General features: G+C 38.1%; 1 protein-coding gene across 1 annotated transcript; it reads right to left on the bottom strand.

Annotated features, from left to right (window-relative positions):
* Nucleotides 1-4,605: 4,605 nt before the first annotated feature.
* Nucleotides 4,606-15,293, bottom strand: LOC311043670 (H-2 class II histocompatibility antigen, E-S beta chain-like). The gene is made up of 9 exons (XM_084054999.1): nt 15,196-15,293; nt 14,105-14,188; nt 13,276-13,530; nt 9,789-10,061; nt 8,178-8,394; nt 7,256-7,323; nt 6,550-6,663; nt 5,929-5,985; nt 4,606-5,302 (listed from the first exon to the last, which is right to left on the bottom strand). Exons 2-8 carry the CDS (start codon nt 14,169-14,171, stop codon nt 5,948-5,950), a joined length of 1,032 nt encoding a protein of 343 aa, XP_083911125.1. The 5' UTR covers nt 14,172-14,188; nt 15,196-15,293; the 3' UTR covers nt 4,606-5,302; nt 5,929-5,947.
* Nucleotides 15,294-19,651: the final 4,358 nt, after the last annotated feature.

Here is a 19,651-nt window from a genome sequence, read left to right as displayed (position 1 = left end):
AGAGAGAGAGAGAGAGAGAGAGAGAGAGAGAGAGAGAGAGAGAGAGAGAGAGAGAGAGAGAGAGAGGCCTGTTAGTAGAATGATTATAAGTCATCACATCCTATAAAACATAACACAGAGAGCTCATAGATAAATCCAGCACATACATTGAGGGTCTCATGCAGTGATGCTGTACTCCAGCTTTCAGGGTGCACTCTGGCCCGTCAGGCCCTCAGTGACCTGGAAGGGTCCCTTTAAGGGAAGGTGGGTGTCACATTGTTCACATCCAGGACATAGACCAGCAAGGTCAATGTCCAGCAAGGTCAATGTCCAAGGAAGAGATTGACCTGTATGCATCTGACTGAAATATCACATGAGCACAAAGTCAGGAAAGCACATGCACTTTTAAAGTGAGGAGATAAATATTCTGTGACCACTTCAAAAGGTAATCGAAAAATCGCTGGCAGTGGGTGCACGCAGACAGAAATAAGTCTGGCAGTGAAAGAGTTAATAACAATTTAATTGTGCAGGAATGCCTCGATGAGGACCTGGGGTCGAAACATGTTGGCATTTTAACCAATAAAGCCTGTTCTCCTCCTCTTTAAGTAAATAGTGTATATATATATGTTATATGTATAGAAAACATAATGACAGATAGTTGTGTTTTAAACAGCCTAGTTGTCTTAATCATTAATCATGTGGTGTCTCATCATGACTGTTGTCCCAGGTGGGTCACTCTCTCTATTTACCATCAATCAATCTGGGAACCCATGTAAAAAAAATAAAAACAGCGCCCTCTGCTGTTTATTTCATAATATTCAATAGGTTGGTTTCTGCTAAATTAATGTAACAATCCAAATTGGCAACAACAGAACAAATATAACATCAACAGATTTCCATACACAAAAAAAATAAATAAAAATACACTAGTTCAAAGAGCAGAGACTTGATTTGGACTGTAGCTCAAATACTTGAGTGAGCATTATCATTCTCTTTCTCCTGCTTTAAAGGAGAAATCTCCTTGAATGCAACATTGTGCATGCTTTAGTATCTAAAAATATATTTTTATTTTCTTATTCTTTCTTTTCTGGACATTATGCTGCAAGTGGTAAATGTGCTAAATCAATGTTCTGCTGTGCATGATAATTAAGGGTTAATCTCCCAGAAATACAACAGCATGGATATAAGGCCAATACTGTAGTCAGAAGTCAGAAGGCTTTTTCTGCAGGTCATTTGGAATTGCCTATTTGTCATCAGTAGATTACTTAATGTAAACCTATAAGGTTACTACACAAATATTTAGCATAAGTATACTGATAGTTTCACATGCTCGACTACCAACAACATATTATACCAACATTGGTCGCGTGGTTGTTATCTAACGTTAAATGTATTGATTGATTTATGACTAGCTTGTTAAGCAGGACAGTAGGGTGGGTACTCAGCTGTTTGGCACTGAATGAGACTTTCTTCACAACAAGACAAAATGTTTGCACGTGAAGTTATAGTCTGGTATCTGACTTAAAGGGGGGAAAACAATATAGTTATGTTTGTTAACCGGCTGGTTGGTCGTCACCAGGGCACTCTGGAGATTAGGAAAGGCCGGGGGAGGAGATGTGTGTGACTGTAGGCGCAGGGAAGGGAAGGGAGGGGCACGGCACGGGAGTGGGGATGTCTGGAAAAATTACAGTCAACATGGTCCACATCCCTTCATCATCAACATGGTAAACAAAGGTTTGACCTTGGTGACCTTGTGGAAGTCAAAGTGACACAATGTGACACAATGTTTCTGCTTCTTTTATTGATATTCAAACCAAGAAAATTAAACCCACAATCTAACGGCTAAACTTCAAACCATTCATGGTCAGGGGTGCTGATCCCAGGGAGAAAGAACATTATGATTCTTATTTGTATTTTTATTTTTTTTTAGTTATGCTGCAGGAACACATTGGAAACAAGTGTTTCATTACGCTTTAATGTGTTATCTTGGGTTTAGGTTGTTTCGTGATTTTGCTTGTATATCTTTTACCAAAATCAAATCAAATCTCAAATGATGTGAATTAATGTGAAAGAATCAATGTTTGTAAGACCTGCAGTTAGAGGCATGTTAATGTGTTTGTTGTTAAATCATGTGATGTCAACCTCTAATGGATTATTTACATCATAACATTATAATTTGTTTCATGCATTGAACATGGATTTGTTTTTTATACCAAATGTCAGACAAACTGTAATCATTGTGATCATTATTAGTTAGTTTAAATCCTAGCGTTAGCTCTATGTTGGTGATATAATTGATATTATTAAGTTGTAATGAGATCTGCTCCCCTGCTCATGATTACAAGTAAATTATTACACAATGATTACATATAAATCCTTACTTAATATGATTGCATGTCATCAGTGTTTCCCATTCATTTCATAGACTGTGGCGGACCACCATTGTCTAATTTGGGTGGACCCGGTTCCACCCATCACCTCAGACCACCCTAGAAGGTCTAGGTCCACCCATCACCTCAGACCACCCTAGAAGGTCTAGGTCCACCCATTACAGTCATTTAGCAGACGCTTTTATCCAAAGTGACTTACAATAAGTGCATTCAACATAGGTAGGGAACGAAACTACTAATCACCAGAAGTCTTAAGCGCATTTCCTGCAAAAACAAGCAACCAAGAGTATACCTAGCGCTAAGGTAAAAGTGCAATATATCAGCTACCTACTTTCTTAAACAGATGAGACAAAATAGCAAAATGAGCACGAGCTAAAACAAATAAGTGTATCGACTAAACAAGATCCAATAAAACAATACAACAATAAAACAAGAGTTCGTACAACTCGTACAACCCATCACCTCAGACCACCCTAGAGGATCTAGGTCCACCCATAACCCCGCACCAGCCAAGAGGGTTCAGGTCCACCCATCACCTCAGACCACCCTAGAGGGACCAGGTCCACCCATCACAGGGAAACAGGGATGTTATAATTATCGTAACACATTCATTATCACACATTATAAATGATTACATAATAAATGACTTATGGTCAATTATAAAATAATAAAACCTTTTTCACAAACATGGCTGACTTCCATTCAGATGGATATTAATATTAATGTTATGAAGAACTCTGATTGTGTGTGTGATCATTTATTTATGTTTTAATATAGTGTATTACACGGCTTGGTTGAATGCTTGATTCTTATTGGTCAATCACTGAATTCAGCGCTTTTCTTTTGATGAATGACCTCTGAACTCAATAACAGACTGTTGTCTAATCAAAGACTCATAAATAATCAATACAGTAACTGAATATTAATTATATTGTATCAACACTTCCAGTTGTTTTCCGAGGTGACCGTGTTGCTCTGTATGAACTGGCATAAATGAATGAATACTTTCATTATCGTAAGCAATGAAATCCTTTGTTTTGTTACTTTTATGGTTGATTTATGAATGTCTTTATCAAGTAGCCGTGTAATAAGCAGGATAATCAATGGGGAGCAGGTCATTATTGAGAAATAAAGCCCTTCAGGGTGATAAAGACCCTCTGCTATGGTGTCAGGGTCTAATCACCCTGTCTGGGTTTATTTCTCTATAATGACCGGCTCCTCATTGATTATTATTATGCAAGAGAGAAGTAAATGGTTGAAACCAAAAAGGAACCTCACCAAAAACCATTTAGTCTTGATCATGGATGATACCGGTCCCAGGAACTCTTGGCTGCTTGGCCGGATTATTGAAACCTTACCCGGATCAAAAGGCCTTGTGCGAAGCGTGAGGATCAGGACTAAAACTAGTACTTTAGAGAGACCAGTAAATAAGCTGTGTCTTCTCTTAGAAGCTGAGCATTGAATAACCTAAGACTGAAGATAGGTGCATCTCAAATCTGAAGAGATCAGAATCTAGCACCTACTTCAAGAGATTTAATTTGTTTTGATTTATTGGCTCATTTTTTGTTTTTAAGTAATTGTTCTCCTAGACGGCTAACAATTAGGGGCCGGTAAGTTAGAGCCAATTTAGTTGTCTATATTTTATTTACTGTTTGGACACCCGTTGCTGCCCCCCCGCTGCTTGAGCTATGCAATAGAACCCACAGGGTGCAGGAACCTCTTGATTAAGGAATGACAGACAGACTGTCGGGGGACAGTTCAGTTGGACAGGGGGAAAAGTTTGGAGCCTGAGTGAGGACGGCAGCAAACAGTTTTTTGACCACGAATATAACACCATTTAGAAAGAAGAAATTAGAAAGTTTTGTTTGTTACTTTATACTGGACTAAACTTACATTTATACTGATTTATTTACACCACACAGCGGAGCTGATCGTTTTTAAGTTTGTTTTGTTAAAACAACGCTGTTATTATAACAACTGGACCCTTGAATTGTAACATGCGTCTCAACTTAACCGTCTCCACGCTGGCTGGCGACTTGAAAATAAAGGTAGGACAAGTCTCCATAACACTTTGTGTAGAACTCAGTACAAGTGTCACTGACATGTTATGTTTGTGTTTTCTGACCACAGAAACTATAACAGTTATTTTATGAATCGCCCACACTAATTATACTTAGCATTTTGTTTAAAAGACACATCTGTTAAAAAGCTTGATGATGTCATCATTGTCCTGCTGTTATGACTATTTAATAGCTTAATGATGTCATCATTGTGCTGCTGTTATGACCATAGACATATAAAGGTAGACGCCTCCTCTGGCTCTGAGGCGTCTGTATGGCGGGCGCGCCTCCGCTTCCGGGGGATAAGCTGGAAACTTCCGCGTGAGTCACAGAAGGGAGGCGTTCGGTAGGCCAATCAGAGGCAGATGGGGGCGGGACAACTAGATTCTGACAAGTCCTGGAAAAGACGTGCTGTGATTGGCCAGTAGTCAACGCGCTGTGATTGGCCAGTGCCCGTGCCCCCCAGAAATATGGCGGCCACCATACCAAACAGGTCGCTCCAACGAACTGCAGAGGCCAATGAGGTATCTAGGTTTCTATATCTATGGTTATGACTATTTAGAAGCTTGATGATGTCATCATTGTGCTGCTGTTATGACTATTTAAAAGCTTGATGATGTCATCATTGTGCTGCTGTTATGACTATTTAAAAGCTTGATGATGTCATCATTGTGCTGCTTATGACTATTTAAAAGCTGATGATGTCATCATTGTGCTGCTGTTATGACTATTTAAAAGGTTGATGATGTCATCATTGTGCTGCTGTTATGACTATTAATTATTAAAAGCTGATTGGACACATGTGTGTGTCCTCTTCTCTCCACCAGGGGGCAGCGATGACTCTCTGCTTCTCTGAAAACACACCCAGGTGTTCTGTGAAAAGACAATAAACCAATAAGAATCAGAATGTATTAACTGTGTGAACATGTTAACACTTTAGAACAATCTTCCCTTATATTCAATGAACTGAATCATTGGGTTCAGTTCAGTTAAATGTTTAGTTCAAATGATTGGTTCAGTGTTTGGCTGCATTGTGTCGTCTCTTCACTGAACTGAATCACAGGCAGATCACTTCCTGACTTGATCACCTGACCGGCGTGCTCTCAGGCTATGGGATCTAAACTCCTGCAGACTCTAGGCTGGGATCAATACCATGTTCAGGTTTCTGATCTGGTAGCAGCAGAAATAACTTTACGTCATCAGGCGGCCGGAACCGCCGACCGGAACCACCAGTGCCATGCGTCTGCAAAAGGATTCCCCCAGTTTAAAATTGTTGTTTAGTTTCTTTTGGTATAATAATGGTTTCGTATGTTTATCTTTTATTCTGACTTGTAGCGCGACTAGCGAGAATAAACTAATTGATTGCCATTATGTGGGGAACAAAAACAATGTGACACAAACCGGAACCAACAAGCATGTTGTTTTGTGTATGTGTTCTAGTTTTATACACTTTTATACAATTTAAATAAAAGTGAATTAAAAAGAAAGAGGAAGTGAACCTGGGTGTGTGGGAGGAGTCTAAAGATCGTCATTGGTTGTCGGCACCAGAATACGACCTGATAGAAGAAGAAGAAGAGAGACAGTTAAAACACACACACAAATAAATCCTATGTACTGTATTGTGTGTATTTCTACATAAAAATGTATAAATGTACACACAATAACACAACAACACAACAACACAACAACATAACACAACAACATTAGGGTTCAGTCATCAGGGTCACATGTTGCATCAGAACTAATGTGAACATTTGACTCTTATTTAGGACTAAATGTAACACTGATGTATTAAAGCTAAATGTGACAACATAGAACACACTTTGACCTCTAACTAAGTTGTCTAAACTGGTCTAAAGCGGTTCAGGTTCTAAACCAATATAAACCAGTTTAGGTTGTGGCTTTACATGTTTGTTTGTTTGTTTGTTTGTTTGTTTGTTTGTTTGTTTGTTTGTTTGTTTGTTTGTTTGTTTGCATTTCTGTGAGGGTTCCACATGTCATGTGATCCTCTGTTGATCTGACCTCATTTCTTCCACTGGTAGTATGATTAATTAAACATGTGGATTAAACATGTTAATTAAACATGTTGATTAAACATGTTAATTAAACATGTTAATCACCTCGTTTCTTCCACTGGAAGTAGGTGAATCCAGACAGGAACAAGACTAGACCCAGAACCAGACCTGATGCTCCCATGGCCACCTTGTTCTTCACTGACTCTGGCATGGAGAAATCTGTCAACAAAAATATTATATTATAATAATTATATGGTATGATATGATATTGTATTATTACAGTAGATTAAAACACCTTGTTCTTCACTGACTCTATGGACTCATCTGACAATAATATGACAACAACCAAACAAACAAACAAACACAATCTGTGATATAAGACAGAGTACAGTACAGTTAAACTGTACAGTAAACAGATTACAATAAAGTAAACTATATCAGTGGCCAACTACTGAACTCATGTAGCAGCCAACTATGTTTTATTGTGTATAATATGTTTAGTACAGGTAGCTAACATGTGGATGTGGGAGCAGCCATTAGTAAACAAAGATGATGGACCTCATGTAGACAAGACACTTATAAGCTCTAAGTAGGTGAGGCTCCTGTCATGACCTTCTTATTAGAATGGTTACTTTTTAGGAGTTTAAGTTTTCATGTATTTGTATTGTTTTTTTTATGGAGTGCTGTTTTTACTTTCTGTAAAACAAATATACCTTCAGGTAGAAATAGAGAATAATCCTTTAACCCTTAAAACAGAGTGTAACACATTACAGTAGATTACAGTAGATTACAGTAGAGTACAGTAACTGACCCCAGTCCATCTTGATAGGCGCGGTCAGGCTGGGATGTTCCACCATGCATGTGATCTTCTCTCCTGATCTGTAACACACACACACACACACACACACACACACACACACACACACACACACGTTATAGGCAATAAGCTTATACTGATATTTTCTCCGTCTAAAATAATCATGACGTGCGTCCTCAAGTTGAATGTGTGTCCATGTGGATCTGCGCAGAGCTGAAGCGGCCCCTCCTCCCCACCCGGTCTGGCTGTGAGTGAGCAGCTGTTAATTAACACTAACATTAGGACAGATTGTGAAAGTAGCCGATCTACACGCTGAAACACACCGCGATTCAACACATTTGTTAATATTACGTTTTTTGGAAAAAACAACTTTGACTATTCTTGTGTAGGAGCATGAATGCCCTGCTGGGCTCTCCTCCGCTCTAGTGTTTATTGTGTATTCCACTATCTCCTCCCCATTGCAGGAAAAATAGGAAGGCAAGAGGCAGAAGAAACTTAGTAACGAGATATAATACACACGTTATAGTGTGTTCCTGTGTGTGTATTCATGTATAGCGCGCTCACCCGCGGGTCTCTGTGTGCGTTCGTCATGCGTACACACGACGACAAGTTTGCTGCGTGGTTGTGTCTGGAGTGGACTGGTGATCAATATGGTCAAGTGCGTGTTCGTGTGTGTCTGTGACTTAATATTAGCCTACCAATTCATGTTTTATTTTTAAATAATATATTTATAGGTGTCTGTTACTGTAGGTGTACTCCAGGTAGGAGTGGTACTGGTAGTACCAGTAGAGGTGTGTATTTCTATGTATAGGTGTCTGTCAGGAGTGTACCTGGGTGTGTACTCCAGGTAGGAGTGGTACTGGTAGTACCAGTAGAGGTGTGTATTTCTATGTATAGGTGTCTGTTAGGTGTGTACCTGGGTGTGTACTCCAGGTAGGAGTGGTACTGGTAGTACCAGTCTCCATCAGACAGCTCATCGGTAGAGGAGAGACCAGAGGTCAAAGGTTCTTGACCTATCCACCAGGTCACCAGGATCACTTTAGGATAGAAGTCGTAGCTGCTGCACCTCAGCATGTGAGTGTGTTCACCACGACGAGGGGGAGTCTCTGACTTCAGGCTCACTTTGGGCTCCACTGGATAAATATGATGATGATGATTATTATTATTATTACTATTATTACCATTATTATTATTATTATTATTATTATTATTATTATTATTATTATTATTATTATTATTATTATTATTATTATTATTATTACCCTTATACCAGTCATAGGAAAACGTCATTATCATTAATAATTGTATAAATGAGATCCAAATGATCCAGAAAGCCGCAACATGTTTGATCTTCAACCAGGCAAAATGTTCACGTTTGATCTACAAAGCAACCAAAGGTATGACACCCCCATATCTTCAAGCCTGATCCAACCCTACAACCCCTCCCATGTGTTCTAGTTTTATACACTTTTATACAATTTAAATAAAAGTGAATTAAAAATAAATTAATGATAGGCAAACATATGTTTTACTTTAGTCATCTTCATTTAATTTTAGATGGTGGTCAGCCACAAACACAGTCACAACTGGCCAATAAAAAAAGATACCGGTTCTGTTCAGAATTTGTCCTCTCACGTCTTTCCACAAATGAATAGAAAAAGATCAATAGTGGGCTTGATAAAAGCTCGGCTCAATAAGCAGGATCGATAAGGTGCTCATTATCAATAAAAAATATCCATCCCCTATAATGAACATCAACAAATCCAAACTGAGCTTGTAGATCTGCCATGTTTTGAAAAATCTTGAAAATGTGTGCAAATCTTTGAATATATATATATACGTTTTAAAGCGAACATTTTTAACTCCGATCTGTACTTCTGGGGGTCCCTGGAACAACATATTTTGAGATGGGGGTCCGCGGTCAAATACACATCATGTTGGGGGTCCTTGACATGGAAAAGTTGGAGCACCACTGATATAGCAATTTAAAAAACTGTTTGTAGAATATATTCAAAGATCTGCACATTAATGTTCACGATTTAAAAAAAAAATAGCAGATCTACAAGCTCATAGCGCGGCACTCGGTGCCGCGCTATGAGCTTGTAGATCTGTTATTTTTGAATTGCCAAAGAAATGTTAAAATGACACAGATGCGTTCCCGGTCTTAAAGGGTTAAGAGGAAAAAAAATCTTGTTCCAGGGACCCCCAGAAGCAAATATTTGAGTTACAAATGTTCACTTTAAAAATATATATTCAAAGATTTGCACACATTTTCACAATTTCTCAGAAATATCAGATCTACAAGCTATGAGCTTGTAGATCTGATATTTTTGAATAGCCAAATACATCTAAAATGACAGAGATGCGTTCCAGGATTGAACGGGTTAAGGAATGTTTTATAATCATTATTCTCTAATCAGATCAATATTAACACCATGAATCATCTCTGAATAGAATGATTTATTATGATGTCATGTTATAGTTTATGAGGTGATGAGTGTTGAGTGCTGCTCTGAGATCAGCTCACCTCTCTTGTTCAGAACACGGCGGTAGAAGAGCTCAATGTTGTGTTTGCAGAATCTCTGTCGTTCTCCTCTCGCCGCAGCCAGTGCTCCAGGATCTTTATTGAAGCCCTCTGCGTTCTTCACACCAAACTCAGTGTATCCAACCCACTGATCTACTCTACTGTCCCACCTGACCAGCTCATCACCATCGAAATTATATGACGCTATGTACTGTATGTCCTTCAGCTCACTGGAGTTAAACACACAGCGGGAAGCCCAATAGAACACATATCCATCTGGAAATAGACAATTAAAAATGTCATTAATGTTCAGTTTTATTATCATCTGTAAAATATCAACACTAGGCTAACTGCCCCCCATCGGAATGTCTAAAACAGGTGTGTGTGTGTGTGTGTGTGTGTGTGTGCGTGCGTGCGTGCGTGCGTGCGTGCGTGCGTGCGTGCGTGCGTGTGTGTGTGTGTGCGTGAGCCACAGAGTAATAGGAGGCAGGCAGGGCTACTAGAAGCCAGTGGTGGAAAAAGTACACAAATGTTTTACTTAAGTAAAAGTATCAACACTGCAATATAGAAATACTCTGTTACAAGTAAAAGTCCGGAAGAGTAAAAGTACAAAAGTGTTGGTATGAAAATATACTTAAATTACCAAAAGTAAAAGTACTCAAGTTTTCAAATGTATGGAAATCTTTTGAAAATAGCAGATCTACAAGCTCACAATGCGTCGCGACGCATTGTGAGCTCTTAGATCGGCTATTTTCAAATGGCCGAAATGTATATAGGGCTGAAGTGGTTAATGTATGTTTTGTAAAATATACAAAGTAACTAGTAACTCAAGTTTTCAAATACACAGAGGTGGGACCAAGTCCCTATGTTGCAAGTCCAAGTCGAGTCTCAAGTCTTTGCTCTCAAGTCCCGAGTCAAGTCCAAGTCAACACAGCCAAGTCCCAAGTCAAGTCCAAGTCCTCAGCTTTTTGTTTCGAGTCCCACACAAGTCCTTAGCATTTTGGTTCGAGTCCCACACAAGTCCTAACCTTTTGTTTCAAGTCCCAAACAAGTCCTAACCTTTTGTTTCGAGTCCCAAACAAGTCCTAACCTTTTGTTTCGAGTCCCAAACAAGTCAAAATGTTAATTCAAGATATGTAAAGATTTACATAAATCATGAGCATTTTTCACAATTTGCATTTGTTTTAAAACATGGGTTCTTCCAGGCCAACAGAAAGCAGATACTGTACTTTTAATATCCTCCTTGAGGACAGGGTTTAAAAGGGCCCTTTTTAATTAATATAATGTAATTTTGTACAATCTGTATGGTAGAGTATGTTACTACAATATAACTTATACAATCAGGGTGGTTGTATTTTGTCTCCCTGCTCTTCTATTGAGACATTTAGATAATGTCAAAGGCCATGTCTCACCTAGACACAGGATCTGACACAAATTCAGTGTATCCTCTGATCAAGCAGGCAGGCTCTATTATCACGATGGTGAAATTTCAGCACTTGCACTGGAAACCGCGTTCAAATCCGGGGTAGAAGAGGAAATGTATATAGCGCTGAAGTGGTCAATGTATGTTTTGTATTAATAACCAAAATCTACAAAGTAATTGGTACCTAAAATTTTCAAATAATTGTAGTGGAGTAAAAGTAGGCTAATATCTGCCTCTCATATGTAGTTGAGTAGAAGTAGGTAGCTGATATATTGCACTTTTACCTTAGCGCTAGGTATACTCTTGGTTGCTTGTTTTTGCAGAAAATGCACTTAAGACTTCTGGTGATTAGTAGTTTCGTTCCCTACCTATGTTGAATGCACTTACTGTAAGTCGCTTTGGATAAAAGCGTCTGCTAAATAATGTAGAAGTAAAAGTACTGAAAATTGCAAATACTTCAGTAAAGTAAAAAATAAGTCAAAATTGTACTTAAGTAAAGTACTTGAATAAATGTACTTAGTTACTTTCCACCACTGGTTATAGTTTGCACTTAGCACGCAGTAATGTTAATGTGAAGTATAGGTCTTGCCTTGCATACTGCTTTTCTCGTCTTGTCTATCTTTAAAACCGAAAGCTATAACTGCTGGAGTTGACATTTTATTCCACCTGGCTTCAGTTCCAGCAGCGACGGCAGGAGTGAAGCCAGTGTGTTGTTTGTTTGGTAACGTGCAACATGTGGGCCAGTGTTGCCAAGTATCGGGAGAGAAACAAGCGAACCGACTTCCAAAAACAAGCCAAAAACAAACCAAATTTTGTCCAAAGGTTAGGGTAAATAAGCAGCTTTGGCAACACTACACTAGGTGTCACTGACGGCCGGGATTTCTGACTAATAACATTATAGTTGATGCACACTTTTTTAAACATTTTTGGCTTGCTTAAGTGACTTGAAAGTGACTTGAAGGTGACTTGAAAAGACTTGAATTTTCAAGTCACGAGGGCTCAAGTCAAGTCAAGTCTCAAGTCTTTAGTGTTCAAGTCAAGTCAAGTCTCAAGTCTTTGGCATTCAAGTCCCAAGCAAGTCCAAGTCTATTTTTGATTTGGTCAAGCAAGTCTCAAGTCATCAAAATCGGGACTTCAAGTCAAGTCGAGTCTCGAGTCTCGAGTCCAAGTCCCCACCTCTGCAAATACATGTAGTTGAGTAAAAGTAAAATATTTGGATCAGAGATGTAGTGGAGTAGAAGTAAAAGTATTGAAAACTGGAAATACTCAAGTAAAGTACAAATACCTCAAAATTGTACTTAAGCACAGTACTTAAGTAAATCTACTCAGTTACTTTCCACCACTGCTAGCAGCCCACACACTGACTGCAACTCACTGTGAGAGACGAGGGAGCGTCTTCAGGTGAATGGGACAAGTGATTAAGAACCATTGGAAGCTAATTAAATAACAATAGAAAAAAAAGAAAAAAACATGCTCTTGTTTTGTCTTTATTCTTAATAAGAATAAGAATAATAACAATAATACACTTGGGGATTATTTTCTAACCATGATTTTACAGAATAAAAAAAAAATTGCGGGTCGCGGGGCGGGTTGAGCCATATATTTATATATGGGTTCGCGGGGCGGGTTGAGGCGGGTTGGGTTCCGTTGCGGGGCGGGGCGGGGCGGGTCATGAAAAAACCCGACCCGCGCATCACTACCGCCTAGCGTACATGCGAAACTCAGAGGTCACTCATTATCACATGAAAAAGACTGTTGAAGTCCAGCCCCCCAGCCCCTCCTCCTGCGTATACGCTTCCTCAGACGTTTTTTGGATGGTATTTGTACCATCTATACCTCACCTACAGCTCAGGCTGTACAGAGCAGATACTAATGCATATATTTGTAAATGAAAAAAGCACCTTGAGCACATATTCATGTTTACTAAACATACATATTATTTAGAAAAGATTTCACCATAAAAAAACATACATGCTTAATATTCATGTTAAACAGTTTCATTCATGTTAAATATATTCAACCGTTTTAGTTAATACTGTAACTATAGTATTAATAGTATTCATGTACCTTTCACTGGTGGTTTCTTCAAGGCAGTGCGGGTGGTGTCCAGGTCGGCTTTGCAGAACGCCTGCTGATTCAAAGCCATTTCATAAGCTGCTGGGAAGGTGGTTGGATCTACAAACGGAGGCTGAGGCTCCACCACCTTCCCTTTGTTGAAGTCTGCATAACTCAACACTTCACCATCCAGTCCCTGCATCCACTCTTTATAAGAGTCTTTAACTGTGTCTGAACAGCCAAAGAGTTGAATGAACTCATGGAACACTGGAAATAAAACAAAGATTAAAATAAATTCAAACAGCAATCTTCTTCTTCTTCATCATCATCATCATCATCATCATGTTAAACAGTCATATTTGGTTCTATAGTTGAATATTAGAAGTATCGTCCTGTCAAACATTTTATTCAACAGTTAAAAGTTTTTATAATATTAAGAAACAGATTCATAATGATTTATTTCAGGAGGTAAACATAATATAATATAATATAATATAATATAATATAATATAATATAATATAATATAATATAATATAATATAATATAATATAATATAATATAATATAATATAATATAATATAATACAATTATAATATAATATACAGTACAGTGGTGGAAACTTAAGTAAAAGTATCAATATTGCAGTGTAGAAATACTCTGTTACAAGTAAAAGACCAGAATTAAAATTTTACTTGAGTAAAAGTATAACAGTTTGTAACAAAATGTACTTAAAGTACCATAAGTAGAAAGTACTCATTATGCAGATGGTCCGATTTCACGATTTCAAATGCATAATCATCTTTTGAAAATAGCAGATCTACAAGCTCAGAAAGCACTTACTTCCTGGGATCGCTTTGACATGAAGTACAGAGGAGAGTATGAGGAGAGTGGCTGTAATCTTCATCATCACTGATCAAAACTGAACTGAATTTAATAGATAAGAATAAACAGATGAGAATAAACAGATGAGAATAAACAGATGAGAATAAACAGATGAGAATAAACCGATCAGAATAAACAGATGAGAATAAACAGATGAGAATAAACAGATCAGAATAAACAGATCAGAATAAACAGATCAGAATAAACAGATCAGAATAAACAGATTTTACTAAAAGAGAAGTTCTAGAGTCTGGGGAAAAAAATCGTTATTTAGTTTAGAACAATCAGCCAATCAGATTAAAGATATGATGTTACATCATATGTTTCTAGGAAGACGATGGTTGTGAATTTTGAAGATTGTTAGAATGACAAGACAAATGAATAAATACATTTGTTTATAGAAGTAAAATGTTGTAATTAATTCAAAGCTTTCAGATGAGACATGATAGGAGGTTAAAGGTTAAAGTTCATCACTTCATATTGAAGTGATTACATATTTTTAATATTAATAAAATAAATAATGACGTTAGTTGGAGTATTTGTGACTGCACCTCCTAGTCACGCTCTGTAAAATAATAAATAAGTGCAGACCAGTGGAATGATCCAACATTTTATTTGTGTATTCTCTTCTGAAGTGTCCGGATATTTTAATGAACTATTATGCCACAACAATGTGGAATGTCCTACCAAAAGCCGTGAAGGAGTGTAAAACCCTACTCTCCTTCATAACCGCTCTAAAAGAGTACCTACAGGAGTCCCCTGTAAAAGTCAAAGCCTAGCCCCCCCCCCCCTAACTGTTTACTGTACATATTTTAGTTTTTCTGTTTTCAAACGTTTTTTATGATGTTTTGCATAGTAGTGTATATCTGTCTGTCATTAAATGTCTCAAATTGAGTACAAAGGACCACAATGGAAACAAGCCACAGGCTTTCTTAGGTTTTAAATCCTCTTAGCTGACCTTGTATTGGACTGTACTTTACTGTGCTTTATACTGATAATAAAGTATTCAATCAATCAGAATAAACAGATGAGAATAAACAGATGTTTACCTCAAGAGAAGTTCTGGAGTCTGAAAGAGAATGAAGGAGGACTCGTTCTGTAGTTTAGACAAATCAGCCAATCAGATTAAAGATGTGATGTTACATCATCTGTTTCCGGAAAGACGATGGTGGTGAATTTTGAAGAAAAACATAGTTAGAATGAAAGAAAGAAAGAAAGAATTAAATAAATATGTTTATAGAAGTAAAATATTGTAATTAATTAAAATCGTTCAGATGAGACATGATAGAAGGTTAAAGGTTAAAGTTCATCACTTCATATTGAAGTGATTAAATATCTTAAATATATCTGTGTACAACATGATGACACCAAACAAACTGAATGCCACACATATGGAGCAATTATAGCATTGTTACACACTTCATATGGTCTTAATTCAGAGACCATTGCTCTTATCTGTGCAATATGTGCAATGACTGGATTAGAAGGCAGCAGTAAAACTCTATTAAGTATTAATTTACTTTTAATAATGTTAAACTAAGGTGTTCCACATTCTCACATTCATCAGAAGCAGTTAGGGGTTCAGTGCCTTGCTCAAGGACACTTCAACATGAAGCCAGGAGGAGTCAGGGATCAAACCGGGAACCTCTGTAAACTGAACTCACAGACGCTCCTCTAATCCAATCCTCATTACATCTCACTGATGATACCATCACGTCATGTGATCAAAGTGTTACTTCAGAGGTGTGTGTGTGTGTGTGTGTGTGTGTGTGTGTGTGTGTGTGTGTGTGTGTGTGTGTGTGTGTGTGTGTGTGTGTGTGTGTGTGTGTGTGTGTGTGTGTTCAGCGTCACTGGTAAAATGCTGTTCATGTTCATTAAACATCAATCTAAGCCTCATTACATCTCACTGCTGAAACCATCAAATGTCTTTAAAAACACACTGGTCATATGATCAAAATGTCACATGAGGTGTTTGTGTGTGTGTGTGTGTGTGTGTGTGTGTGTGTGTGTGTGTGTGTGTGTGTGTGTGTGTGTGTGTGTGTGTGTGTGTGTGTGTGTGTGTGTGTGCGTGTGCGTGTGTGCGCGTGTGTGGTTGAAACTCCCCAAACATTAATTTCACTTCCCCTAGTGGTGACTGCTTTGTAAAAGTCAAAGCCTATCCCCTCCCCTTAAACTGTTTACTGTACATATTTTAGTTTTTCTGTTTTTATGATGTTTTGCATAGTAGTGTATATCTGTCTGTCATTAAATGTCTCTATGAATTGAGTACAAAGGACCCCAATGGAAACACGCCATAGGCTTTCTTAGGTTTTAAATCCTCTTAGCTGACCTTGTATTGAACTACTTTCCTGTGCTTTATACTGCTAATAAAGTATTCAATCAATCAGAATAAACAGATCAGGATAAACAGATCAGAATAAGCAGATGTTTACCTCAAGAGAAGTCCTGGAGTCTGAAAGAGAATGAAGGAGGACTCGTTCTGTAGTTTAGACAAATCAGCCAATCAGATTAAAGATATGATGTTACATAATCTGTATCCGGCAAGCCGATGGTGGGGAATTTTGAAGAAAAACATAGTTAGAATGAAAAAAAGACAGAAAGAAATAAAGAAATAAAGACAGATAGATGTATGTTTATAGAAGTAAAATAGTGTAATTAATTAAAAGCTTTCAGATGAGATATGATGGGAGGTTAAAAGTTAAAGTGAATCACTTCATATTGAAGTGATTAAATATTTTAAATATTAATAAAATAAATAATGTAATTATTTGGAGTATTTGTCTGTGTACATTTACACATGATGTGAAATGTGTCCTCATTTAACTCTGTGTACATTTACACATGATGTGAAATGTGTCCTCATTTAACTCTGTGTACAACATGATGGAAAAAAAAACTGAATGTCACACATATGGAGCAACTACAGTAGAGTTAGTGTTACACAGTGGTACACAATGTTTAACATTCATATGGTCATAATTCAGAAACCATTGCTCTGATCTGTGCAATAGGACTGGATTAGAAGATAGCAGTAAAACTCTATGAAGTATTAATTTAATTAAAATCATTTTAAACTAAGGTGTTCCATATTCTCACATTCATCAGAAGCAGTTAGGGGTTCAGTGCCTTGCTCAAGGACACTTCAACATGAAGCCAGGAGGAGTCAGGGGGTAACCGTCTTCCATCCCGACATCTCGCCACTCCGACTAGTGGCTTCCGCGTGCGGTTAGGGTTAGGGTGAGGGTTAGGTATAGGGTTCGTTAACGTCGGAAAGGCGACATGTCGGAAAGGCGCCATGTAACCGAGTCAGGGATCAAACCGGGAACCTCTGTAAACTGAACTCACAGACGCTCCTCTAATCCAAGCCTCATTACATCTCAGATGATCTCACTGACGATACCATCACGTCATGTGATCTAAGTGTTACTTCAGAGGGGTGTGTGTGTGTGTGTGTGTGTGTGTGTGTGTGTGTGTGTGTGTGTGTGTGTGTGTGTGTGTGTGTGTGTGTGTGTGTGTGTGTGTGTGTGTGTGTGTGTGTGTGTGTGTGTGTGTGTGATGTGGCTGAAGCTTCTCACTGCAAACTCCCCAAATGTTAATTTCACTTCCTGATTCACTCAGCAGCCAATCAGAATTATTCTTTTATTGAACATCACCAGTTACTAGAGAGACATGTTGAACAACCTGACAGACTGACTGTACATTTATTTATCTATTATTTTATTTGACAATGTAAACATATCATGACATAAGGACACTTTCAATCTAATCTATTCCATTTCATAGTGAAATGAGCAACAAGGGTTAAATAAAGCTTAACTTAGGACTAATCAGGGACTTGTTGATCTAGGATTTATTTTAATTAGAGTTGTGTTGAATCACTTCATTTTAAACATTGTTTAACAAATCAGCATCAACATACTTAACCTGTGATTAAAACTGAAACTTGATTGTTTGTCATGTAAATAAACAGCAAGACAGACAATCAGTTGTCACATGATCTAGAAACTTGTATCACTTAAACTACTCTCTGGAATAAAAGGTAAACTAATACTGCCATCTACTGGACTGATGAGCACGTATCATCACATCCTCCTTCCTTTAATGTCCATTACAGTTTTTCACAATTGTTAACACACAAAAAGCGAAAATTCGGCACAATTTTCACAACCTTAACTTCATGTACTAATCGCTCCACCCAATTTGGCACTACTTCACACTCCCTTATCTGCATTAGACTCTGAGTTTCCTTCTTTACACTCTGATGTCAATTACATTATCACCTTGTTGTCCAAACACTGCACACAATGTTCAGTTGTTGCACACACTTCTCACATAAAATCTCAAAGCATCAATCTACAACACACCTTGTTGTCCAAACACTACACACATGTTCAGTTGTTGCACACACTTCTCACGTAAAATCTCAAAGCATCAACCTACAACACACAAATAGTCAAATCTCTAAACATTCAGGTCTGGTGATCAATTTGCACCACCGGGCTGCTCCAGTGCGTGAGTGGTTCCAGGACCACCCACATTTTTCCGTTCTGTACCTTCGACCTTATTCTCCTTTCCTGAATCCCATTGAGGAGTTCTTTTGAGCTTGGAGGCGGAATGTAAATGAACGGAACCCACAGAGCCGGGTCCCACTTCTCCAGGCCATGGAGGAGGCTTGTGGCGACGTCACTGTTAGGGTGTGAATCTTCTGCTATCTCACGAATCGATTCGATTCCGATTGTTGGGGTCACGATTCCGATTCTTTTCCGATTTTTTCAAAACAAACGATTCTCGATTAGTAAAATATGTTTTTTTCCAATTCAAAATTGAAAAATGTCATTATACAAAAATCGTGAAAATCGATTGCAGCCCTAGTCACTGTTGAGGTCTGTCAGGGCTTCATGCGCCACTCGAGGCGTTTCTTCCAACGCTGCTTGGACAGGGAGACTCTGGCCAGACATGAACCGGAGGCATGATGCCTAAATCATGTATAGAAATACAACTTTTTTGGCTGCATATTTGTGTTTTGTTTTATGTTTCACTATGAAAAAAGTAGCCCTACACTGAGTCATTTTACAAAAGAAATTGTCAATGTCATTCATATGGTGTGTTCCATTTCTATGATTGTGTTTTCAATTTTGCCCTGCAGTGTGCTGTAAATGTTTGGTAGTGTGCAGCACATGCTTAGTTGTGCGTACTCAATGAATGGTATGTGTGTGTCATTTGAAAATATGGCTGTGTGTACCAAATGAAAACACGAGTTCCATTTTGTGAACAGTTAAAAGATTTGATGGCAAAGAGTCATCTTGCAAAGGGAGTGTAGGGTTTAGCATGTTGTGTGTGAGGTTTGCAGTTTTGTGTGTGCAGTTTTGTGAAAGCCGTTATTGTTTTGAGAAACGTGTGTTAACAATTGTGAAAAACTGTAAGAAATGCGTGCGTGCGTGCGTGTGAGTGTCCTGGGCATGACGTTACAGTTTTTCACAATTGTTAACACACGTTTCTCAAAAC

This window comes from Gymnoscopelus microlampas (genome assembly GCF_963454915.1).
Source record: "Gymnoscopelus microlampas genome assembly, chromosome: 4".
Lineage (NCBI taxonomy): Eukaryota > Metazoa > Chordata > Actinopteri > Myctophiformes > Myctophidae > Gymnoscopelus > Gymnoscopelus microlampas.
Note: the sequence above shows the minus strand (reverse complement) of the source record. Positions and strands in the feature narration are given on the sequence as shown.